Source organism: Procambarus clarkii, chromosome 25, assembly GCF_040958095.1.
Source record: "Procambarus clarkii isolate CNS0578487 chromosome 25, FALCON_Pclarkii_2.0, whole genome shotgun sequence".
Lineage (NCBI taxonomy): Eukaryota > Metazoa > Arthropoda > Malacostraca > Decapoda > Cambaridae > Procambarus > Procambarus clarkii.
Genome location: NC_091174.1, coordinates 29,730,043 through 29,757,128, shown reverse-complemented (window position 1 = coordinate 29,757,128; position 27,086 = coordinate 29,730,043). Strand labels below are relative to the sequence as shown.

Genomic DNA, 27,086 nt, shown 5'->3' with positions numbered 1-27,086 from the left:
AGTGTCTCAGTATGACGTTTGCTAGTTCGTCTTTGTAACATGTGCTAGTGGCTTAGTGTGACATGTGCTGCGTCAGTGTAACATGAGCTAGTGTCAAAGTGTAACATTATAGTTTCTCAGTGTGACATATTGTGACACTGTACTCACCTAGTTGTACTCACCTAGTTGTGCTTGCGGGGGTTGAGCTCTGGCTCTTTGGTCCCGCCTCTCAACCGTCAATCAACAGGTGTACAGGTTCCTGAGCCTACTGGGCTCTATCATATCTATATTTGAAACTGTGTATGGAGTCAGCCTCCACCACATCACTTCCTAATGCATTTCATTTGTCAACCACTCTGACACTAAAAAAGTTCTTTCTAATATCTCTGTGGCTCATTTGGGTACTCAGTCTCCACCTGTGTCCCCTTGTGCGTGTGCCCCTTGTGTTAAATAACCTGTCTTTATCTACCCTGTCGATTCCCTTGAGAATCTTGAATGTGGTGATCATGTCCCCCCTAACAGTGTGATGTGTGCTAGTGTCTCAGTGACATATAGTGACACAGTGTGATGTGTGCTAGTGTCTCAGTATGACGTGTGCTAGTGTCTCAGTGTGACGTGTGCTAGTGTCTCAGTGTGACGTGTGCTAGTGTCTCAGTATGACGTGTGCTAGTGTCTCAGTGTGATGTGTGCTAGTGTCTCAGTGTGACGTGTGCTAGTGTCTCAGTGTGATGTGTGCTAGTGTTTCAGTGTGACATATCGTATCTCAGTGTGACGTGTGCTAGTGTCTCATTGTGACATATAGTTTCTCAGTATGACGTGTGCTAGTTCCTCAGTGTGACGTTTGCTAGTGTCTCAGTGACGTGTGCTAGTATCTCAGTGTGATGTGTGCTAGTATCTCAGTGTGGCATATGCTAGGGTCTCAGTGTGATATAAAGTGCCTCAGTGTGGAGTGTTATATTTTCTCAGTGTTACATATAGTGTCTCATTGAGACGTGTGCTAGCGCCTCAGTGTGACGTGTATTACTGCCTCAGTGTGAAGTGTGTTAGTGTTTCATTGTAACATTTGTTAATGCCTCAGTGTGACGTGTGCTTGTGCCTCATTGTGACATGTGCTAGTGCGTCAGTGTGATGTGTGCTAGGATCTCAGTGTGACATTTGCTGGTGCCTTAGTGTGACGTGTGCTAGTGTCTCCGTGCGACGTGTGTTAGTGCATTAGTGTGACGTGAGCTAGTGCCTCAGTGTGAAATGTGCTAGTGCCTCAGTGTTACGTGTGTTAGTGCCTCAGTGTCACGTGTGCTAGTGCCTCAGTGTGAAATGTGTTAGTGTCTCAGTGTCACGTGTGCTAGTGCCTCAGTGTTACGTGTGCTAGTGCCTCAGTGTGAAATGTGCTAGTGCCTCAGTGTTACGTGTGTTAGTGCCTCAGTGTCACGTGTGCTAGTGCCTCAGTGTCACGTGTGCTAGTGTCTCAATGTGACATGTGCTAGTGCGTCTGTGTAATATGTGCTTGTGTCTAAGTGTAACATATAGTGTCTCAGTTTGACATATAGTGTCTCAGTGTGACATATAGTGTCTCAGTGTGACATATAGTGTCTCAGTGTGACATATAGTGTCTGAGTGGGACATATAGTGTCTCAGCGTGACGTGAGCTAGTGCCTCATTGTGACGTTGATAGTGTAATAGATACCCTTAAAAAGATTCATAGAAAACACCGACCTTACCTAACCTTGTTAGCATCTTAAGATAAGCATCTTATTGCTTCGTAATTACAATTATTACCTAACCTATAATAGGTATAGGTTAAGTAATAATTGTAATTACGAAGCAATAAGATGCTTATCTTAAGATACTAACAAGGTTAGGTAAGGTCGGTGTTTTCTATGAATCTTTTTAGGGGTATCTATTATGTTTAGTATATCACCTATGCACGTAGTTAATAAGTCAATATTGACTTAACGAATTTGCGAGAACGGGTTGTAGTGTCACAGTGAAGTGTGCTAGTATCTCAGTGTGACGTGTGCTAGTATCTCAGTGTGACGTGTGCTAGTGTCTCAGTGTTACGTGTGCTAGTGTCTCAGTGTGGCGTGTGCTAGTGTCTCAGTATGACGTGTGCTAATACCTCACTGTGACGTGTGCTAGTGTCTCAGTGTGACGTGTGCTAGTGTCTCAGTGTGGCGTGTGCTAGTGTCTCAGTGTGACGTGTGCTAGTATCTCAGTGTGACGTGTGCTAGTGTCACAGTGTTACGTGTGCTAGTGTCTCAGTGTGGCGTGTGCTAGTGTCTCAGTGTGACGTGTGCTAGTGTCTCAGTGTGGCGTGTGCTAGTGTCTCAGTGTGACGTGTGCTAGTATCTCAGTGTGACGTGTGCTAGATTTTCAGTGTGACGTGTGCCAGGGTCTCAGTGTGACGTGTGCTAGTGTCTCAGTGTGACGTGTGCTAGTGTTTTAGTGTGGCGTGTGCTAATGTCTCAGTGTGACGTGTGCCAGTGTCTCAGTGTGACGTGTGCTAATGTCTCAGTGTGACGTGTGCCAGTGTCTCAGTGTGACGTGTGCTAGTGTCTCAGAGTGACGTGTGCTAGTGCCTCAGTGTAACGTGTGGTAGTATCTCAGTGTGATGATTGCTAGTGCCTCAGTGTGACTTGTGGTAGTTTCTCATTGTGACGTTTGCTAGTTCCTCAGTGTAATGTGTGCTAGTTTCTCAGTGTGACGTTTGCTAGTGTGTCAGGGTGACGTGCTAGTGTATCAGTGTTACGTGTGCTAGTGCCTTAGTGTGACGTGTGCTAGTTTTTCAGTGTGACGTTTTCTAGTGTGTCAGTGTGACATATCGTAATCCAGTATGACGTGTGCTAGTGTTTCAGTGTGACGTGTGCTAGTGTTTCAGTGTGACATATTGTATCTCAGTGTGACGTGTGCTAGTGTCTCATTGTGACATATAGTTTCTCAGTATGACGTGTGCTAGTGCCTCAGTGTGACGTTTGCTAGTGTCTCAGTGACGTGTGCTAGTATCTCAGTGTGATGTGTGCTAGTGTCTCAGTGTAACATATGCTAGGGTCTCAGTGTGATATAGAGTGCCTCAGTGTGACATGTTGTGTCTCAGTGTGGCGTGTGATATTGTCTCAGTGTTACATATAGTGTCTCATTGAGACGTGTGCTAGTACGTCCTTGTGACATATGCTAGTGCCTCAGTGTGACGTGTATTAGTTCCTCAGTGTGAAGTGTGTTAGTGTTTCATTGTGACATTTGCTAATGCCTCAGTGTGTCGTGTGCTTGTGCCTCATTGTGACATGTGCTAGTGCGTCAGTGTGATGTGTGCTAGTGTCTCAGTGTGACGTGTGCTAGTGTCTCATTGTGACATATAGTGTCTCAGTATGACGTGTGTTAGTGGCTCAGTGTAACGTGTGCTAGTGTCTCAGTGTAACGTGTGCTAGTGTCTCAGTGTGACGTGTGCTAGTGTCTCAGTGTGACATATAGTGTCTCAGTATGACGTGTGTTAGTGGCTCAATGTGACGTGTGCTAGTGTCTCAGTGTAACGTGTGCTAGTGTCTCAGTGTGACGTGTGCTAGTGTCTCAGTGTGACGTGTCTCAGTGTGACGTGTGCTAGTGTCTCTGTGTGACGTGTGCTAGTGTCTCAGTGTGACGTGTGCTAGTGTCTCAGTGTGACGTGTCTCAGTGTGACGTGTGCTAGTGTCTCTGTGTGACGTGTGCTAGTGTCTCAGTGTGACGTGTGCTAGTGTCTCAGTGTGACGTGTGCTAGTGTCTCAGTGTGACGTGTGCTAGTGTCACACGTCTACCTTCAAGTAAATATTGTTGTTGATATTACATTCCCACGAGTGGCTGACCAGGAAACCTGAGACCCATTGCACTGGACACAATGTTGTTGAAGGAATGAGAGCCTAGTTGTAGTATAGGAAGCTCAGTTAACACCATAAAAGGTGAAATGGGAAAGGAGGACAGTAGTACTTTTGTTCCCAGCAAGTTTACGAATGACATGAAAGTCGGGCAAATAATAAACTCGAAGAAAAATACGGCGTAACCCAAAAATATATATAAATAAACACACATTGCAGCAAAATGACAGATTCAATTCATCAAAGATAAGTCTTTTACATGGGATATGACAGTGGCATTGAATGCCGGATTAATGATTGAAATATGGACAAAGTCAGTTGCAAGAGAGACCTAGAAGTCAGGACTGACAGCACTCAAAAGAACAGCATTATGTCAACACGCTTAGAAAACCTAATTAAATTCTTTCATTTATTTCCAGAAACGTCAGCAATAAAGGAACACATATAATGAATTATATTTGACACTAGACTACATAGCTCTGTTCTGCTCATCGTATTACAGAGTGACATAGACTCTCTCAAAGAATGGCAGGCTAGTCACTCGTTATCAAAATTTGCCTTACAAGTAGAAGTTATAGGAGCTTAACCAGTTCCAGTTCCAGTTCTCTAACAGGAGAGATGAGTATGGTCTTGAAACAATCAGACCGCGTAGGCGTACCAATAGGAGAGATGAGCATGGGCTTGAAACAATTAGACCAGGTCAGACCACGTAGGGGTACCAACTGGAGATATAAGCAACTGATTAACTCCTGGGTACCTATTTACTGCTAGATGAACAGGGGCATGAGGTGATATGCTCCTAACCCTTTCTCTCCAGTCCGGGATTCGAACCCATAATTTTTTATTATGACTCGAGAACGAACCTAACTGTACTACCGGAACCCTTAGCAAGGGTCCAAGTAATAATAGCTAGTAATACTAGCTAATTTGCTAAGGTTCTAAATGCAGTCCCCGGTGTGGGTCAGTGCTTCTCGCGCTTCTTGATCAATTTGGCCTGGGTTCGTAGTCTGGCTGGGAAGGATTGACTAGGCGCAACTCCTTAACTGTATGCCTCTGTTCACCCAGCAGTAATTGGATACTTGGTTGTTTAACGATTGGCAGTTCGTATCCCAGGGAAACTGGTGGGCAAGGCACGGTAATTCCATTAACTTAGCATGAGTTATGGAAAGGGAAAGCACTCTTTTGCTTTCTCCTGAGTGTTTTGTCAAGGTCTGAATATGTGGTCAGGACGAGACTTAAATCTCAACGACTAATGAGGATGTTACCCAAACTGCCGGCCTGGCGGCCAGGGGGGGGTCTAGACGTGTTCGCCCAGCTTCCCCAGTCGTTGTTAGGCGTTCCGTGTGGGAGGGTGTTGTTGTTGCGTCGGCGCCATGGAGACCCCCCCTACCCCTATTCGCCGCTCTGAGACCGTGAGTCTGCAATTTTCTGGACGTGCGTCATACCTGGCCCTTGAGATTGTCCTGTTGGATATGCTACGTGTTCGTGTTGCCGATGTGTACGGGCTCGAACTGCTGACCAACCATCGGGCACTTATGAAGCTTAACTCCACTGCTGTCTATATGGACTTCGTGGCCCGTTACGATGGGCGCTCTCTTCCCCTCCCTGGGGACGGTGGTACCGTCACTATCTCTGACCGGTGGTGCTCATTAACGTATGTGGCCCTGCATGGTGTGCTGTTTGAGTTTACGGAGGCCTTGCTTCGATGGTACTTTGGCCGTTTTGGGACTGTAGTTTCCATCCGGATGAACTCCCGTCTCTTCGGGCAGGTGGCGTGGGGTCTCGTGTGGGATCTCATGGGGTCTCTCAAGTCTCCTGTTCCCTTCACGGTAACCTTGATGGACTACACTATGCAGGCGTTCTACGCAGGACAGCCTCGACAATGTTTTCGTTGTGGCCTTGAGGGGAACCAGGCGGCCGCTTGTACTGGGGTGCCGGTTGCTCCCGTTAATTTATTTAGAGAAGAGGATTTCCCTCCGTTGGTGCAGAATGTGTCGCCTGGTATTGGAGTGGGTGTGGAGGTTTCCCCGCCGCCTGCTGGCCCGGTGGTGGTCCCGGGTTCATCGGCTGGTGGGTCGGTGGGTACGTGTGGTGGTGCTTGTGTGTGCGGCCCCGTCCCTGCGGTCAACCTCTCCACTTCTGCGGGATTCTTCTCCTCTGGCCGTGTCATCGTCGTCGCGGGCCCCTTCTCTCCCGCCAGCCGCGCCTGTTGGTTCTCCGGTTCCGGTGTCCTTGGTGGGTGGCAGCCTCATCCCCGGCGTCGTTGAGGCTGACTTTCTGTGTGGTCGTGCAACCTCGGTTATGGGCGGCCGGCCGAAGGGTCTTCTCGGGTGACACCTGTAGGGGGTGACAGCTCCGACGATCAGCGGCCTGTCTCTAAGCGTTCTCGTCAGGATAGGGATAGGTTTTCCCCGTGCGTGGGTTGATGAATGCAACGATGTGGATGACGCTGCTGTGGGTGGCCCTGTGCTGCCTCCTGTGTTAGGTCCTGCACCTCCTGCTGGTGGCTCCCCGCCGTGGGCGGTTGCCCCTGGTGACCGTGACATTGTGGTGGTGTTGATGAAAGATGAGCGTCGGGGGGCCTCTGCTCCTGTTCCTGGTGGTGAGGGACATGGCGCGTCTGACGGTGCCCCCTGTGTGGAGTTATGTGAGGCGTTCGGCGTGGGACCTGCTGTACAGGCTGGTGTGGGGTCTTGTGCGCTGCCCAGTGTGCTTTCCCGTGCACAGCCCTGTGACCGGCCCCGTAAGAAGAAGCCCTTCCCTGTCGTCTTCCAATCCGGGGAGGTTTTTGACGGGTCTCGTCCTATGAGGTGTAGCTTTGATGGCCTGGTGCGTACTGTCCCGGTGGACTCTTCTTCCATTTGGGTTCCGCGGGTGCGGGGTTTTGTCACTGGGGTATCGAATTTAATGCCTCGGTCTTGTGCAGCTCCTGGCCGTCCGGTATCTGATAACGAGCAGTTGGTTTGGGAGGCTTACTGCTTGCGTTTTCCGGAACAGGAATACCCGGAGAAGTATGAGTAGTCCGTGTGGTTGTTTTTTTTGTTTGTCTTTGTTTGCTTGGTGCTTATTCTTGTATGTGTGTGTGATGATGTTGTCCGGTGCCTGCGTGTTCTTGTGTGTGCGGGTGTGTGGTGTGGCTGTTTATTTCTGGCTCCTGTGTGGGCCTGTTCCGCTGTATCTTCGTACGGCTTTTGAAGCCTGTTGTTTTTGTTTGTCATTTTCTTCGCCTGTGTTGTGTGTCGTATGTGTGTTCTGTGTTGCGATTGTGGTTCTTTGTACGCGTTTGACGTTCTGTTTTCGTCCTATTTATATTGTTTTGCATGTTACTATGTTGATATACGTTTTGGTTTATACAATACCCCTTTATTATGTTCTTTTAGCTATATTATGTTTACTGTGTTTGTTTTCCTATGTTCTATGTACTGTGATGTACATTGTTTTGTTGTACTCCCTTGTTATATTCGATATTTTTCTACTTGTTATGTTGTATTTGCAGTGTTGTATTTACCATTCTGAATTATTTGTTTATTTTCACCTTTGGTTTAATTGTGCTCTTTGTACACTTTTTTTTTTTTTTTTTTTTTTTTTTTTTGAGATATATACAAGAGTTGTTACATTCTTGTACAGCCACTAGTACGCGTAGCGTTTCAGGCAAGTCCTTAATCCTATGGTCCCTGGAATACGATCCCCTGCCGCGAAGAATCGTTGTTACAACCAAGTACACATTTTACTGTTGCGTTAAACAGAGGCTACAGTTAAGGAATTGCGCCCAGAAAATCCTCCCCGGCCAGGATACGAACCCATGACATAGCGCTCGCGGAACGCCAGGCGAGTGTCTTACCACTACACCACGGAGACTGCTGACACTTTTGGCACACCCCGTCTGGGGAGTGCAGCTGAACACATTTAGGTTTTATTGCTCTGTAGCGATTTTTTGTTTTAAGAGTGTTTTTTTAGTGTTCCTATGTATTTTATTGTTCTTTTTCACTTTTGTGTTATGTTGCTCTGTGTTATTGTCATTTTGTGTTCCTTGTTATTCTGTGCTTTACTGTTTTATATGGTTATTGTACGGTGTAGTTGCTTTGTTTAAAAAAAAATGAGAATGTTATCCTGTTGTTGCTATTTTACATTCAGCTACTCGGAACAAAAAGTTCCAAGCAGCACGGACTACGGTGAGCCCGTCATGCTCACCTGGCACAGGAGATGTGCCATGCTTCTACCCTCTTATCCTTCTTGACCTCCTGATCATGTCACCTCTATCCCCCGATTGCCGATGTATTGTTGTTGTAGTTTTACATTCAGCTAGGAAACGAAATTTCCATGTAGCGCGGACTATGGTAAGCTAGTAATTGAGGTCGGTTATTCACGATAACATTGTTACTGTGATATCTGGGTCAATGTTTTAAATGATATTAGATTTTAATTCTTTTCGCACTTGTCTATTTTTTTGTTTTAATAACGTTATCTTGGTGCCAGATATAGATGCATAATGTTCACTAGTGTCTCCCATTCTTCAACTGTTTTTTTAACCATTGTAATCGCTGTGGATTTTGCATTTAATGCAGCTGCTCTTGTTGGATGCATGTTGAGTTTGATGTGCAGGGCTTCAGTTGCGTGACATGCCAGTAAGTAGTGTAATAGTGGCGCCTCGGCATCTGTTCCACAGATATGACACTCTTTAAGTATTGTGTTTATTACCTCCCAGCAGAACTTGTAGCCAAGTCTGAGTCTGTGTATGGCTACTGCAATGTCTCTGGATAGGTTTTAGCCAGGCTTAAAGGAAGTGTAGCCCGTGGCTTGTTCGCACCACATCGCAGTGATTCTACCTTCCATTACTATGGTTCTGTAACTACGTTTGATAGCTAGGAATATTTTTTATTGATTTACTCCTTAATCTATGAAAAACTTGGAGGTATTTTTTTCGAAATAAAAATAGCACCCACTAAAGTTAGAGCAGTGGCAGTTTTTGCTAGTGAGTCTGCCTTTTTAACACCATCTATACCAATATGACTTGGAATCCAACTTAGGCAGATTGACAGTCCTAGATTGTGTGCTTCTTTTCCTATATGTAGGATTTCGTGTGATGAGTTGTATATTTTCTCTGTGTTGGCTGGATAACAATGCCTGGAGCGAAGATTTAGAGTCGATATGAATGATAACATCTTGTAAATTATTCTCAATTGCATAATTTATGACCTCTTTCAGGGCATATGATTATGTTTGCAATGTTGAGCACCCACTGTTCATGCTGCAGTAAGCTTCATAGTTGTTAGTGTATACTGCTGCCCAAGCAATCTCTATTTCTTGATCAACTAATACATTTGTAAAGATGTAAGTGGTTGTCGGTCTTGAGATGCTTTCCATTTGTTGTTTTATGATTGCTTTGGGCCTCTGTGCGCCACAAGCTGATTTTATAACCGGTAATCCTTCAATGATTATCTTTAAAATCTATTCTTCCCACGGAGAAGGCTGCCGAAAGTGTTGATATGGGCTGTCTTCTCTTTTGTTTCTATTAGTTTGTTTCAAGTCCACTTTCTTTATAAACATAACTAGGTTATCCATCCATATACTTGTTCTATATTGAAGGTTTCTGTGAAGCGATCAGTGTATGCTATCTTTGATTGACCGTCTGGTGGTGGTTCCAACAAGTTTAGGCAAGTTCCCTGCAGGTTCCCTGGTGATGTCTAGGCAGGTTACCTGCCTAGACATCGTCAGCAGGGAAGCTAAACGCATTGCAGTGTAAATAAATAACAATCAAACCAAAGCCATGACCGTTAAAATGAGAACTCAAGACATCAGACATGCAATACAAGGACAAGAAAATGAGTGGGTTACCTCTTTTCAATACCTTGTAGTCATAATAGGCAGCCATTTGAATTTCACGCAAGAAATTAAATTTCTTCTGCAACGTTGTAAAGCCAGAAACTCAGCTTTGGGCTCCCTGACAAGTCATAGAGATGGTGCCTTCTACCACTACTCAATATGTACTACATTCAGACAGTTAGGTCACTCATTGACTATGCTGCTCCTGCTCTTACATCCCTCAGTGATAACCAATGAGATAAACTCGAAGTGTCAAAAAATGAGGTTCTCGGGACAATGCTGGGAGCACCTATATGGACGCGGCGAGAAAAACTAAAAAACTAACTTGCCAGCCTTAGAAAACAGGATGTAACAAAAAATAGCCACCATTACTGACGATGTACCTGCAGTGATGTCTTCTTTGGAATTAAGGTCAGTTGTCCCTTCTGGTCATAATTCCATAAAAGACAACAACAACAACGGGTAACAATCTCATTAGTCGTTGAGTTGTAAGTCTCGTCCTAACCACGTACTTTGACAAAGCACTCAGGAGAGTGCGAAAGACTTGGTGTATTTCTATATATAAATTTCACAAATACATATGAGTGGGATTTTATCCCATGTTTGTAAGTCAGTGAGAAGACATTACCATTACATAATAATATTAATACATTGATAAACATTTCAACACAAAAACGAAAAAGAAGCAATTTATGGAATATTCATAACCTTTGATTGAGAACATGTCTAAGAATATACTAGTTTAAAATTGAACGTTAATTTTTTGGAACAAATAAGGTTGTATAGAATTACCAGGAACAAGGCACCTGAGAGATCGCTGGAGTGTATCAAGCATTAAGCATACATAACTGAGTTAACTGGGCGAGCTTTAACCGAGTTCAATAGGAGGGAACACGCGAAGGGCAAGAGGCCTTCAGTAGTTGCTTACATTTTTATGTTATTATATAGGCGAGAACCACAAAGCCAGCATGAGCTGATGAAATATTAGTGAGAGACGACAAGAACACAGTACCAGCTGGAGCTGGAGAAAGAATCAACAGTGACGCGGGGGTGGGGTGGGGGGAGGGGTACAAGCTCAGCACCACTTGATGCTAGTGAAACAATTATCAAAAACAAGCCTCTGTGGCAAGCGACAGCCTTTCAGCCCAGAGAGTAGCTTCTGGTCTTTTCTACCTGGAACAAAGGCTTGTCCTTCGACTACCACCTGCTGGCGCTACCTTCTTATCCTTGAGTTGGCTAGAAATGTGAGTGAGATTTTCGCGACGTTTGCTCCAGAAAGTGATCTCCTCCAGAGGCTTGGGAAAGTAATCAGGTGCGGCCAGGTCCTCCGTGTCCTGCGTCAGCACCTCCTCCACCTGATGTACCCACTTGATCACCACTCCCTCGATGGCACTCTTCAGCTGGGAGTCCGTCATCTCGCCCCTAGGGAGTGTTACTGCAGGTCAGTATCATCTACAAATATGACACGAGTGAAGAGCTTATCTAAAATTACTAGAACAAACATTTAGTCCCGAAAGTACTGGTTCCTCCGTTCACTTTGAATTGCCCAATTTTTAAAAAGTCTACTAACTGGTAATGAGAATATAAAAATTTATTTGCAATTGATCTAAGTCGTCACAAAAGGAACCCCATCAATCATTCCAGCAGCTGTAGAGACCAACTATTTTAAAGTACTTATTGCTCATCAGAAACGACGAATATGTTGCTCGGACCTTTGATGAATCAAAACCAACCAGACAGGTGCTGCTCAGGGATATGTAACAACAATACCATGAACTCCATAATTGACCGTCAGGGAAAATGTTCTGATTGATACCTGGTTGATGGGGTTCTGGGAGCTCTTCTACTCCCCAAGCCCGGCCCGAGGCCTGGCTTGACTTGTGAGAGTTTGGTCCACCAGGCTGTTGCTTGGAGCGGCCCGCAGGCCCACATATCCACCACAGCCCGGTTGGTCTGGCACTCCATGGAGAAAATGATCTAGTTTTTTCTTGAAGATGTCCACGGTTGTTCCGGCAATATCTCATATGCTCGCTGGGAGGATGTTGAACAACCGCGGACCTCTGATGTTTGTACAGTGTTCTCTGACTGTGCTTGTGGCACCCCTGCTCTTCGCTGGTTCTATTCTGCATTTTCTTCCACTCCAGTATGTTGTTATTTTACTGTGTAGATTTGGTACCTGGCCCTCCACTATGTTCCACGTGTATATTATTTGATATCCCACTCGTCTTCTTTCTAGTGAGTACATTTGTAGAGCTTTGAGACGATCCCAATAATTTAGGTGTTTTATTGCGTCTATGCGTGCCGTATATGTTCTCTGTATTCCCCTCTATTTCAGCAATCTCACCTGCTCTGAAGGGGGAAGTGAGTACTGAACAGTACAAATTCTCTTTCGGTGCAGAGCTATTCACCACTACGAAAGCTGTACTTTCTTAACTTACTCATTGTACAAAAAACTAATAATAACCTCAAAAGCTATAATTTACTTGTGAAATATCTTACTTTCATCAGCAATTTCTTCATATATGACGCAATGAATAATTAGGTCTATCGGCAATATTAACGTCATGTACTAATAAGAGAAATAAAGGAAGAGGCTCCGGATACACCAAGAACTTACGTATCTAAGGCATGTCTCTCAGCTTTCTCCAAGGTATCGAGGCCGAAGGGGAGCGGCAGGAGCGTCTGGCCCCGCAGCTGGCCCCACATGCGGTATACGGTGCCTCTGAGGGAGTACAGCTGCTGGGACAGGTCCTCACACACCATCTCAGGCCACCCGCTGCGGTTAGCGGGGTTCTCCAGCATGGGAATGATGACCTGGAGGTCGTATACAGATTTTGTTGTATAAGTACTTGAAGGGTGAGAGGAAGAATATCTCACAACAAGGCCTTCACGAGTGAGAGAACATGGCACGTCTACCATAATACCATATACATAACTAGTTAATAATTACAGAACATCGTCACTTATCGGGTATCAAAGAAAAACATGTACAAGGTTATTTGGGGAAGTCTTGGACTCCGCTATCTCTCAACAACACTCCCTTCCATTATCTAGCTACTTTACTCCATTCTCTTTTTATCTCTCTCTCCACTCCAACACCCTATATCCATCAATCCATACTCTTATCCTCACCTCCTCAATGAGCGTGGAAAGCTGGTCCAGAGGCTGTGGTGAGATGTCCCCGAAGATGACATGATCGCGGACATTGCTGGTATCTTCCTCCCGCACCAGAGGGACATCGCAAGCCTTCAGGAAGTAGACACCCTTGGTCCTGAGACCGGCGGGCACCTCGCTGGTAGCCACTAGCTGGTTGGAAAGGTTCAGGCTCACCACAACCTTAACAACCAGACGCCAGAATTAAAAAATTAATTGCAATATAGAGAAGTAGTCAACATTTTAATTGAAACATAATGAAATATATTGTTAATCTCCGACATGTAACTGGTCAAGACTGGCCTATATAGGCATAGTTCTCTCTATGTCATATAAAGATATAGTTCTCACTATGTCAAACAGAAGAATAGTTCTCACTATGTCATACAGAAGAATAGTTCTCACTATGTCATATAAAGGCATAGTTCTCCTTATGACATACAAAAGAATAATTCTATGTCACACAGAAGAATATTTATATGTCATGCAGAAGAATAGTTCAAAGGCATACAGAAGAATAGTTCTATGTTACAAAAGAATTGCTCTATATCATACAGAAGAAAAGTTCTGGCAATGGCATATGGAAGAATACTTCTGACTATATCACACACAATAATAGTTATGACAATGTCATACAAAAAGAATTGTCATACGGAAAAATAATTGTCACAAAGTCATTCAGAATAATATAGGCTGTCTCATAAAAAATAGTTCCTACTATGTTAAGATTAGTCCTGACTATTTCATACAAAAAAATATTTGTCACAACAAAATAATAATTCTATGACAAACAGAAAATAGTCAAGACTATTTCAAACATAAGAATAGTTGGATGTCACACAGTAAAACTTTCTATGTCATACAGAAGAATAGTTCTATGTTATTCAAAAGAAGAGTTCCGACAATATCAAATTAAATAATTAAGGTATGTTAAGCTCTCACACCCTCACCCATTATGTTCATGATTGCCCGTTGATTAATGTATATAGAAACACTGAGATAAGGACTGTTTCTGAACAAATAGGCTGGACGTGTCACAACTTAAAGGTTGGTGATATTCTGGAGAGATATAAGAATTTTTCACCAAGATTGTAACCTTTTGTTAAATTGTCTGAATGTGTTTTGCATATTGTGTATATACCTAGTCATAAAAGTATTTGTGTGTACGTTTGATACCATACTACTTGTGAAAAAGGAAGAAATGTATATGTTATCTCAAAGAATGTTCGGTAATATGTTTATTGTTGGTGATGTGTCCGTATATGTATGAACACATTGTACTGAACGGGGTGAGAAGAGCTTAAGCTATCTCATCCCTTTGTGTGTATTTTACCTTAATAAACTTATTTCAAATTCAATTTCAATTTCAATGTCATAATGAAGAAATTTTCGAACTCTGTCATGCAGAAGAAGAGTTCTATATCAAACAGACGAATAGATTTGACTATTTCATGCAGAAAAATAGTTCTATTTAAATCAGCGGTTATTCAGTGAAACATTTTTGTGTCATAGAAAATAATTATTTTGACTGTCATAGAGAAGAGCTCTGACTTTTGACATACAGACAAGTAATTCTAACTATGACATACTAAAAAATAATTCTGACTATAATACAGAAGAATAGTGCATACTATGTCAAACAGAAGAATAGTCCTGACTATGTCAAACAGAAGAATAGTCCTGACTATGTCATAGAGATGAATAGTTCAGACTATGTCATGTAGAAGCATAGTTCCGTCAATCTAAAGAACAATTCTATGTCATACAGAATAATATTTCTGACTACGTCATGTAGAAGAATGACAATGTAATACAAGGAAATAGTTCTGATCATGTTATAATGAAGTACAGGTCTATGTCGTACAGAATAATATTTCTATGTCATGCAGAACAACAGTCCTGACTCTGTTATACAGAAGAATAGTTCTGACAATGTTATACAGAGCAGTTCTGTGAGATGTAAAAGAATAGTTCTGACTTTGCCATACAGAAGAACAGTCCTCTCACTCTTTTATACAAACGAATATTTTTGTTTCACAGAAAAACAAATTCTGAAAACGTCATACAGAAGAAGAATTCTCACTATGTCATACAGAAGAATGTTCTAGGCATACAGAAGAATAATTCTGACTGTCTTACAAGAGAATAGTTCTATTTCATACAGAAAATTAATTCTGACTAATTCATTCAGAAGAATAGCTCTAAGTCATAAAGATGAAGAATTCTGATTATTCATACAGAAGAATAACTATGACTATGTCATACAGAAGAATAGTTCTATGTCATACAGAAAAATAATCAAGACTATGTCAAAGAGAAGAATAGTTCTGATGATATCACGCAGAAAAAATCTATATCAAACGGAAGAATATTTCTGTAATTGAGATGAATATTTCTCTGTCATACAGAATAATAGTTCTGACTATGTCAAGCAGAATAATAGTTCTATACCAAACAGACGAATAGATTTGACTATTTCATGCTGAAAATAGTTCTATTACATAGAGAATAATAATTAAGACTATGCCATGCAGAATAAGAGACCCCCCACTATTTCATGCAGAATAAATTTTTTGTGTCATAGAAAATAATAAGTTTTGACTCTGTCATCGAGAAGAGCTCTGACTATGACATACAGAAAAATAATTCTGACTGTAATAGAGAAAAATAATTCTGACTGTAATACAGAAGAATAGTCCAGACTATTTCATACAGAAGAATAGTTTTGACTGTGTATTATAAAAGAATAGTTTAATGTTATTCAGATGAATAGTTCTCACTATGCAGTACAGAATAATAGTTCTCTCTATGCTGTAAAGAATAATAGATCTGACTATGTGTTATAGAAGAATAGTTCTGCCATTCAGAAACAATTTTATGTCAAACAGAATAAAAAAAATTAGTATGTCATACAGAAGAAAAATTCTGAGAATGTCAAACATAAGAATAGTTCTGACTATGTCATACAGAATAATAGTTCTAAGTCACACACGAATAGTTCTAAATCATACACAGAAGAATTATGACTATGTTATATAAAAGAATAGTTCTAAGTCATACAGAAGAATTGTTCCAAATCATTCAGTTTAATAATTCTAACTATGTCATAGATAAGAACAGTTCTTTGCCATGCAGAAGATTTTGACAATGTCATTCATGAGAATACTTCTGACTATGTGATACTGAAAAATAATTCAGACTATTTCATAGAGATTGATAGTTCTATGTCATAAAATAGAATAGTTCTTACTATATCATTCAGAAAAATAGTTCTGACTATGCCATACAGATAAATAGTTCTTTCTCATACAGAAGAATTATTTTGTCATACAGACGAATGATTCTGACTATGCCATACAGAAGTATAGTTCTGACTATTACATACAGAACAATAGTTCTGACATTATCATAGAGAAAAATAGCTCAGACCAACATAAAGGTTTAGGTTATGTTATATAGAACAGTCTTACATAACGTAAATAGTAATTTACATTTATATTCAGAAGCTTTATTCATGACTGATTTATACAGATCATTTGAGTTTGTTATTTATATTCAAGAGTTCTTACATTCTAGTAAAGTCACTAGCACGGCGTTTCGGTCAGGTCCTTAATCCTTATTTTCCCCAGAATACGACCCGCCAAATCATTTAACAACCAGGTACCCATTCACTACTTGAGGATTGGCGCCAAGTTAATCCTCCCCGGCCAGGATACGAACCAAGGCCAAATTGCTCGTGAAGCGCGGGGCGAGTGTGTTACCACTGTGCCACGGAGATCGGTTTCCCAATCTACACTACAGTAGGGACTACAGCCCAGTTGTGGCTGATAATATAGACAGTCCTACAGTCCTACAGACGCTATAAGTCCTAGAGACTTATAGCTTAAATTTGACAAATTATGTAACAGTAATAGAATGATTTGTAACTTGCAAAGGAATATATAATTGTTTACATCCTCGGGTGCACCGGCTAGATTATATTCACTTCTACTCTGCACTTGAAAATATTGGCAAGGTCCACAAAACACATAGCTTAGTGTCATGCCATAATAACACTGAAAAATTACCTTTGGAGAGTTAATATTTCAACTTCATTCTCAAGTAAAGAATGATATATAAAAAATATGGACATGGGTTGATTAACACGAATGCATTCAAAATATTTCTTTGTTCATTTTCTCTTCATGGTTATAAGTTTTCACATTATTGAACATGTGTTAATTTCTTCATTGTCTTATGACTGATAGAGATTAACCCAGCCAAATGCAAAGTTAATGTTGAGGATTAGAACAGAGGTGCGAAGGCCAGTACAGCAGTATAGCATGCAGGGAAGGGCAAATCTTCAGTCATACAAGGAGAAAAACCTGGGAGTGGACACAACCCCAAATCTGATGCCAGAAGCCCCCATTAGTAGAATAACAACAGCTGCACATGGCATACTGGCCAACAACCACGTATCCTTCTGAAACTATGACGAAGGGGCTTCCTGGGCATATACTCAGCGAAGGTGAGACTCACTCTTCAATATGCAACCCCATCAAGGAACCCTTAATTGAAAAAGTACAAAGATAATCTAGAAAAGGTCCGAAGATTTACAACGAGATTCATTCTGTAATCTAGAAAAGGTCCAAAGATATGCAACGAGACTCATTCTTAGCTGATAAGATTGATCTATTAGAAAAGATTGAGAGAACCGGACCTTACCACACTGAGGAAAAAGAGAGATAAGAGAGCCATAATAACATACAAGTTCTAAGGGAAATTGACAAAGTAGACAAAACAGCGTTGTTCAAAGCTAGGAAAACAGAACGAGGAGTCATAGATGGAAACTGGAAACGCAAATAATAATAATAATAATTTATTTGCAAGAAAGTACAATAGGTTGGTAAGATTACATAAGAAAGGTAGTTTTTACATTCATGCAAGACCACTAACACGCATGCATTTCGTGAAGGTCCATAACCAAACATATCAGGTAAGGTGAATGGGTACACTGTAGCAAGGGTTTTATATCAACATATAACTACAACATAAGTTGATAGAGATGATTACAATGGTAAGAATATATGTCTTAAGTACTAATATTGGGGCAGTGGGTAGTATATGAGACAGCGTGAGTTTGAAGCACGAGGTAGGAAACTATGAGGATGAAATTAGGTACTTTTATATTTTATTTTTGAACCGGGCATGGGATGGACCACTTTTTTAATTCATCAGGGACTGAGTTCCAAAGACTGGCTCTTTTATTTGCAAGGAGTGTTTGCACAGATTTAGTTTCACTCTGGGGATATCAAAGAGATATTTATTTCTGGAGTGGTGCTCATGGGTTCTATTACATCAATCAAGGAAAAGTTTCAGATCAAGATTAGCATTAAGAACAAGGTTTTTTTACCATGTACATATCACATGAGGATGTGTGAAGTGAGTGTTTGTTTAGCATATCAAGTGTGACGGTGCCCTCTCCTATTTCTCCCATATGCCGAATTTAAGAGTCATATCAGCTTACCTGCAGGTTTTCTGAGATGCAGGGAATCTTTTAAGGTATGAGGCTACCGAAATGGTTACCGATTTATGGAGAAATTTGTATTATAAGTTTATAGGTAAAGAGGAAAAGTCACGCCCTAGGTACAACAAAATGGCGCCCCCTGCCTGCAAATTCACCATTTTGTGTGTGGCGCCCGCCGGCCGGTGATTGGCTGGCTGAGGTCACATGACTTGATTGACCAATCAGAGCCCGCCCCTGGATCTGTGACGTCACCGGGAGACCTGGCTTACCGCCTGCAGAGCGCCAGACACTCAGAGATCTGCAGTGCTTCGTTGAGAGTGGGCGTGCGCTGGTCGAGCTCTCAAGTTCTGAGGTCTAGGAGCCTCATTCAGTGGATTTACATTGCCTGACCAGTTTATGGTGACTACCAAAGACTGCAGTACATCAGGGAAGTGCGTGAAAGCCGAGTTCCAGTGGTGTAAGGGCTCCGAGGACTGTGAGCTGATAATCTTGGAGAAGTCGAGAGTTACGACGGCTGGAGTAGTGAGTGGCTCGCCGTCAGTGGAACTCCAAGGTACTCAAAGCTGTTGTGATGGGATCACGCCCACTGGGCACTCAGAAGAGAGAGAAAACGCATCCAGATCTAGGAGTGAGTGATCTCGGTGAAGGAGTGCTTGAGGGAACGACGTGTGCAGTGACGACTGGACGAGCCAACGCCTAGGAACTTCACTCAGGAAACGAGTACGGAGATAACGAGAATCTTCACAACGCCTATGGACTGGTGACTCATCTGGGACGTCTAGGAACGACGTGAGGAGAGGAGGAGCCCCAGTGACCATCGGAGGCCAGGCGTCTGAGGACAGGATTTGTTAAGGTAGATCATTTTTCCCTCCCACATTTCCCTTGATTGTTAGGCATGATAGGCCTATTATTATGTTTAGGCATTTACTAGAGTGTCATAGGAGTAGATTAGGCTGTGGGGACAGCACATATATATCATCTACTTTCTGGGAAAGACAGCGAATGGCGTGAGTGGCCGACCTGCTGGAGGACTGTGGAGCCAAGCTGTCGGAGTCGCTCCCCCCTATGAGGGGGGCTAGTGGTCCCTTTAAACTCGATCAGTTGAAGTAAGCTGCCAGCGGCCACCAGAGGAGCGCTGCTGTCACCATTATTATTTCCATAAGAATACATATAGATATTTCATGTGTTTGTAGTTTGCTTTTGAGTAAACTTTTATTATTTTATCATTGCTTTTGATGTCACCTCCATCTCATTGAGCATTGTGGATAAATGATATATGATTATACTATACTGCATAGGCAGTATACTATACTGTAGCACAGGCACTCAGTATAGTGTGGAGGAAGAGCCTGGACACGTGGGAGATACCAGATGCACTTAAAGGTTAGGGGACAAGAAGTAGCAGACATAGCCCCTCTACACAAGGGAGGGAGCAAAGCATTGGTAAAGAATTATAGACCAGTTGCATTAACATCGCACATAATAAAAGTATTTGAGAGAGTGATTAGGAGTCAGGTCACCAATTTCATGGAGACCAATGACCTCCACAACCCAGGCCAACATGAATTTCGAGCGGGAAGATCGTGCCTCTCACAGCTACTTGAGCACTACGACAAAGTCACTGAGTCATTAGAAGAAAAACAGTATGCTGATGTGATATACACGGACTTCGCAAAGGCCTTTCGATAAATGTGACCATGGCGTGATAGCACACAAAATAAAGTCAATGGGAATAACCGGTAAAGTAGGACGCTGGATACTCAGTTTTCTGTCAAACAGGACTCAGCGAGTAACGGTCAACCATATAAAATCTAGTCCAAGTAAAGTTAAAAGCTCTGTACCTAAGGATACAGTCCTTGCACCGCTGCTTTTCCTTATTCTCATATCAGATATAGACAAAATTACAAGTCACAGCTTCGTATCATCCTTTGCATATGACACAAAAATAAGTATGAAAATTACCTCGGCTGAAGACATTAAAAAACTTCAAGCTAATATTAATAAAGTTTTCGACTGGGCATCAGAAAATAACATGATGTTTAACAGTGATAAATTCCAGGTACTCAGGTACGGTAAAAATGAGGACCTTAAACATACAATAATACATACCCTCTACAAATACATATAATTTATACCCTCCATAATACAGGGTATAAAACACAATCAAATATACCCATAGTAGGAAAACAGCATGTAAAGGATTTGGGAATAATGATGTCTGACGACCTAACGTTTAGGGAGCATAACCAAACAAATATTGTGACAGCCAGAAAAATGATAGGATGGATTACAAGAACTTTCAAATCCAGGGATCCCATCACAATGGTTGAACTCTTCAAATCACTTGTGTTGTCCCGTCTTGAGTACTGCTCAGTACTCACTTCCCCCTTCAGTGGGTATGACCTCCAGATTTCCCCCAAAAAGCATTAAATGAAAACTGGTTCGATTTCAATCAAACTTTTTTGACGAGTTGTACATGAAAAGAACTTCATCTGGCCCAAGTCTCAGCATCGTAGCATAAATAGGAAGGGAGAAAAAAAATATTGAAGTAGGTGTCAAAATTATTTCAAAATGGTCAAAACGATTATCAAACACAAGTGTCAACTGAAATCATATCTATGACTCTCGGCTATCTCAGTAGCATATATTAAAAAAATATTAAAATTAGTTTTATTAGAAAATTTTTTTTTAATTTAAAAAAAAAAAACAATTTCATTTTTTTTTTTATCGGACGATTTGCATGAAACTTATACACCTGACAGCACATAAGCCTATCTGTAAGGGTGCCAGTTTTGGAGAAAACTGGTTGATGTCAACCTCAGCCACAGATGGCAGCACCTTAGACTTTATTATTTTCTTATATATTTAAAATATTTTAAATTACATAAATGTTTGAATAACTTTTTTATTTTTTATTCAATTTACATGAAACTTACACCTTATATGTAAAGTGTATGTCTCTAAACCCCAACTTATCGTTTTTTCCTAAGTTCTTTTATTGATTGTATATTAGCAATAAACATGACATATTTGCATAATTTTGGAGGGGAACTTTGAATATTTGTATTTTAGAAAAACTAAAGATGTTTTGGAAACTTCATAAGTTACGAACCTTTATTATAAGCTAATGTGTCAGAAAAGTGTCATAGAATGATTATATCTGAAATGTGTTCTTTTTTTATTCACACTTGAAAATGTGTAAAAAAAAAATTGAAAAAAAAAATATATATATCTCCCTTTCTATTTACGCTGCAGTACTGAAACTTGGAACAATTGCAGCCCTTTTCATATACAACTAGTCAAAAAATATTGGTTGACATTGAACAACTTTTCCGAAATCGAGGTCATGGCCCCTTCAGAGCAGGAGAGATTGCTGAAATAGAGGGAATACAGAGAACATATACGGCACGCATAGACGCGATAAAGCACCTAAATTATTGAGATCATCTCAAAGCCCTCCAAATGTACTCACTAGAAAGAAGACGAGAGAGATATCAAATAATATACACCTGAAAGATACTGGAGGGCCAAGTACCAAATCTACACAGTAAAATAACAATGTACTGGAGTGAACGATATGGAAGAAAATGCAGAATAGAACCAGTGAAGAGCAGGGGTGCCATAGGCACAATCAGAGAACACTGTATAAACATCAGAGGTCCACAGTTGTTCAACACCCTCCCAGCAAGCATAAGAAACATTGCCGGAACAACCGTGGACATCTTCAAGAGGAAACTAGATTTATTCCTCTAAGGAGTGCCGTACTAAACAGACTGTGGTGGGTATGTGGGCCTGCGGGCCGCTCCAAGCAACAGCCTAGTGGACCAAACTCTCACAAGTCAAGCCTGGCCTCGGGCCGGGCTTGGGGAGTAGAAGAACTCCCAGAACCCCATCAACCAGGTGTCAACCAGGTATACTGGTGCTGGCATTACATAGAGAGAGACCCTGTGTTGGCAATACGATATTAGATTTGAACACTAGTACTGGCTTTTCCTAGTGACCCTGGGTTGGCAACACAACAACATATTTGGATTCTAAGGCTGACAGTACATAGAAAGAGGCCCCTGGGACTGCTGTAGATACATTATATTCGAACCAACAGCATTGCTGGGAAGTAGAGAGAATTATCCAGCTGATGACCAGAAAGGAAGAGATGGAATTGAAGTTACGGCCGGGAGTCCGGCGAAACTTTGCCAAGCATAGGTGGGCAGGCTCGGCGGGGAGTCACATACTGCAGGATTGAGCTTAGCAGTGTGGGCTGGGCCTTCTCCTCTACCCTTTGGGTCTAAGATCAAATAGTGGTGACCTGTCTCGAGGCATAACTAGGAGAGCTCCGGGTGGGGGGGGGGTGATATATGATACCCTAGTGGAGGGAGCAGAGACATACATGCGTGAGGTTGCAGGATCAGTAACATGATCTCCCCGCTGTTTGACTGTAACCTCACTTAACACAAGGCCAAGGTGAGCGACGCATGGCATAAGGGACTTAAATAGAGGGGCTGTGTGTTGTCTGAAAACAGAGTTTATCATTCTGATAGCAAATTTTAGCTGAGTTATGATAGGCTTGAGGTAGTTTGCAGTGGTTGAACCCCATGCACAAATACCGTATGTAAGATTAGATTAGTGCGCAGTATAATGAGAGGAGAGCAGAGGGTGAACATAATATCTGATTTTAGAAAGTATACAGACCGTTTTTGAGATTTTTGTCGCAAAAATGACTAATCATTGTCAAAAGTCAATGCAATGTCTAATCGTTGCATTAACCTAAGAACGTTTAGAAGGTGGGGCTAGGTGTCTAGTTCGACCCTACAAGCACATCTAGATGAGTACACACACAAACATACACACACACACACACGTATATACACACTCACACCTGAAAGAATAAGAAGGCGCCACTCAGGCAAAGTGGAAAGCTAAGAACAGAGCTGCGGTGTCGGAGATCTTATAGGAGGTACAGATGAAGAGGGCTGAATAAAGTGTAGAGAGGGTTTTCCGATAAAGGAGGTACAACAAGAACAGATATCGATTGATAAAGATAGTGCTCACGTATGAGACCACAAAATGGAAAATTCTAGCAAAAAACTCAACTGTTAAATGTAAGGAAATACCAAAAGGTATTCCTTCAGAGGGACTTGATGATGGACGGGACAAGCATGACAGCAGACGCAAGCAACAAGTGCAAGGGAAGAGAACCAGTGGAGCTAAAGTGTTTAATCCAACAATACCAGAGGGGAATGGGGAAAACACCCACCATCAGCTCAGCAACCTCAGAGAGGAGTGCAACACCCTCACCTCCCTCCCTCCCTCCCTCCCACTGACTCCCTCCCACCTTCCCCACTGAACCCCCCCTCCCCCCTTCCCTCCGAGCCCTCCCAATCCCCATTCAAAAGTTCACATTACCCCCCCCCCCAACCCTCACTTCCCCATCACCCCAAACACTCTCTTGTGTCCCCTTCCCTTGGCCCACCACCCCTAACCACAGAATCCGCCGAAGCCTTTTCAGCTATCTCACAATTTACCACATCCATGGAACGACTTCCTACACTAGCTAACGCCCAGCAAGGATGAGTGGAAGCGAGAATGGATAAAGAAAATAGGCTTTAAAGCAATGTACTCAAACGTAGCTGAAATTACAAATGAAACCAGTGAACTTGGAGAATGGGTTTTCTTCCTGTGACCTGACATAATAGCACACAGAGAAAAAATTAACAGAAGTTATAACAAAAGCAGTGTTTCTGCAGGAATACTACATAGCAAGCAAAGAGAGAGACGGAAGAAGTGGAGTAGGAGTGAACCTGTTGATAAGGAAAGAATGGAGTTTTGAAGAGATAGATGTATCGGACTGTGAATGGTTCATCATCTAGATAATTGACACCATGGACGTTGGAGGGAAAAAAAGTAGTAGCGATATATAACTCACCCCCCCCCCAAATATATTGTATTCATACTGTTAATTATGGGATACCTCAACCAGGGGAAGACTGAATGGGAGAATAGAGACCCACATGGAGGACCAGATACCTGGAGAGCTAATCTACTGGATGCAGCAACAATAAATTTTCTAAGCCAACACGCGAAGGGACCCACAAGAATTAGAGTGGAAGATAAGCAGGTTAAGTTTGGTCTGTTATTCATCCTGAACGAGTTACGCATAAGGGAAGTTATATTAGAAGCCACTATTGGAATAAGTGACCACGGTGTACTGATACTTGAGTATCTGGTGGAAGTAGGAATAATCTCCCCCAAAATTGCCAGAAAGCAAAGGCCTGTCATACCGAAAGGGAAACTATGAGATGAGAACATTCCTAATAGAAATAACATGAGAAACAGAACTCAGAGATAAGTCTTTAGAAGACATGATGGATTACGTCATCCAGAAGTCAGGAGGCAGTAGAAAAAGTTATCTTTGCTCAAAAGGAAACAAATTAAAATGAAAAGAGGAATCCATGGATAAATCTGGCATGCAAGGCAGTTAAATATAAGGGCAAAGAGGAAATACAGAAATAACTGAACACCAGAGAGCAGAGGCAGATACGAGAGGACTAGAAATTTGAATCTCAGTGTTGGAAGAGAAGCAAAGAGTCAGTATGAAAACGACATAGAAAATAAATCCATGACTGAACCAAAACTGTTCCACAGCCACATCAGGAGAAAAACAACAGTGAAAGAACAGATGATGAAGCTGAGAACGGGTGAGGACAGGTACAAAGAGGCTAACAAGGAGGTGTGTGCAGAACTCAATAAGAGATTCTAGTAGGTATTCACAATATAACGAGAAGTCAGTGAATTAAGACACGTGGCAATAAACCAGGCAGGATTGGGAGATTTTGAAATTACTAGAGATGAGGTCAGATGGTATCTGATGGATATGGACGTGAGAAATTCTGTTGGACCTGACAGAATGTCTCACCAGGGACGATGTGTTGAAGCACTTTGCTTGCTCCGTGATGTATAATAAGTGACTAGAAAAATGAGATCTTCCAGAAATATGGAAGACGGCTAATGTAGTCCCAATATAACAAAAAGAGTGACAGATAAGAGGAACTGAACTACAGGCCAGTGTCCCAAACTTGCATACCCAGCAAGTTGATGGAGAAATTCGTGATGAAAAACATAGTGATACATCTGCAGAGAAGGAACTTCGTGACAAACCACCAACACGGGTCCCGGGAGGGCAAATTTTACCTTCTTAAGCAAGAAAGAGAAGGGTGGGTAATCTGCATTTTCTTGGACTGTCGGAAAGCCTTTAAGACAGCACCTCAAAAATGGCTGGTGCATAAGTTGCAAAAACAGGCAGGAGTAACGGGCAAGGGACTCAGATAGTTAAAGACATACCTAAACAACAGGATACAGAGAGTTACTGTGAGAAGTGAGACCTCAAAATGACATTATGTTTCCAGCAGTCCCACAGGATTCTGAACTCCGACCTATCCTGTCCAACCACTTGGGCTGGACGGTAGAGCGACGGTCTCGCTTCATGCAGGTCGGCGTTCAATCCCCGACTGTCCAAGTGGTTGGACACCATTCTTTCCCTCCCCGTCCCATTCCAAATCCTTATCCTGATCCCTTCCCAATCCTATATAGTCGTCATGGCTTCGCACTTTCCCGACAATTCCCTTCCCTTCCGACCTATCCTGTTTTGTGTATAATTATTTTCTTGCTAATGTTAATGGGGTTCACTTGGGAAATACGTTTCCACCTGTGTCCCCTTGTGCAAGATCCATCTGAGTTAAATAATGTTTTTTTTATCTACACTATCAATTTCCCTGAGAATGTTTTTTTGGAAATCATGTCTCCCCTAACTCTTCAGTCTTCCAGCAACATGAAGTGCATTTCACGCAGCCTCTCTTTATAACTCATGTCTCTAAGATCTGAAACTAGTCGAGTGGCATACCGTTGGACCGTATCCAACTTTGTCCTATGCTTAACGTGGTATAGACTACATGCTAGAGCCTCATACTTCTGGTTTGAGTGTGTGTGTACTAAATTAGTTTTGCTTGCGGGGGCGGAGTTTCAGCTCTTTGGTCCCGTCTCTCAACGGTCAATCAACAGGTGTATAGGTTCCTGAGCCTATTGGGCTCTATCATATCTACACATGAAACTGTGTATGGAGTCAGCCTCCACCATATCACTTCCTAATGCATTCCATTTGTCAACTACTCTGACACTAAAAAAATATAATGTCTCTATGGCTCATTAGGGAACTTGTTTTCCACCTGTGTTCACTAGTGCGTGTGTCCCTTGAGTTAAATAGTCTGTCTTTATCTACCCTATCAATTCATTTGAGAATCTTGTATGTAGTAATCATGTCCCCTCTAACTTTTCTTTCTTCCAGCGACGTGAACTTACTTCCCGTAGTCTCTCCTCGTAGATCATACCCCTCAGTTCGGGTACTAGTCTGGTGGCAAACCTTTGAACCTTTTCTAGTTTATTTTTATTCTTGACTAGATATGGACCCCATGCTGGAGCTGCATACTCCAGGATTGGTCTGATATATGTGGTAAACAAAGTTCTGAATGATTCCTAACACAAATTTCTAAAGGGCGTTCTTATGTTGGCCAACCTAGCATATGCCACTGATGTTATTTTCTTCATATTGTCTTCAGGGGAGAGATCTGGCATGATATCAACCCCCAGGTTGATATGAAGAATCAACCCCCAGGTTGATATCAAGAATCAACTATCAATTGATATCAAGAATCAAGATATCAATTCTTCAAGATTCTCTCTCTGATTCTTGAAGAATTTAATCTCTTGAATGATACTTTGTATCTGGCCTC

The 27,086-nt window shown here is 42.1% G+C and overlaps 1 protein-coding gene across 1 annotated transcript in view; it reads right to left on the bottom strand.

Moving 5' to 3' along the window:
- Positions 1-11,209: 11,209 nt before the first annotated feature.
- The window catches only part of LOC138368496 (dynein beta chain, ciliary-like), a 177,924-nt gene continuing 162,047 nt past the window's right edge, over positions 11,210-27,086 (bottom strand). Inside the window, exons 11-13 of the mRNA XM_069331017.1 lie at positions 12,777-12,980; positions 12,262-12,458; positions 11,210-11,213 (exon numbers count right to left, since the gene is read on the bottom strand). Of these exons, the coding sequence (XP_069187118.1) occupies positions 11,210-11,213; positions 12,262-12,458; positions 12,777-12,980 (405 nt within the window). The remainder of the gene's footprint in view (positions 11,214-12,261; positions 12,459-12,776; positions 12,981-27,086) is intronic.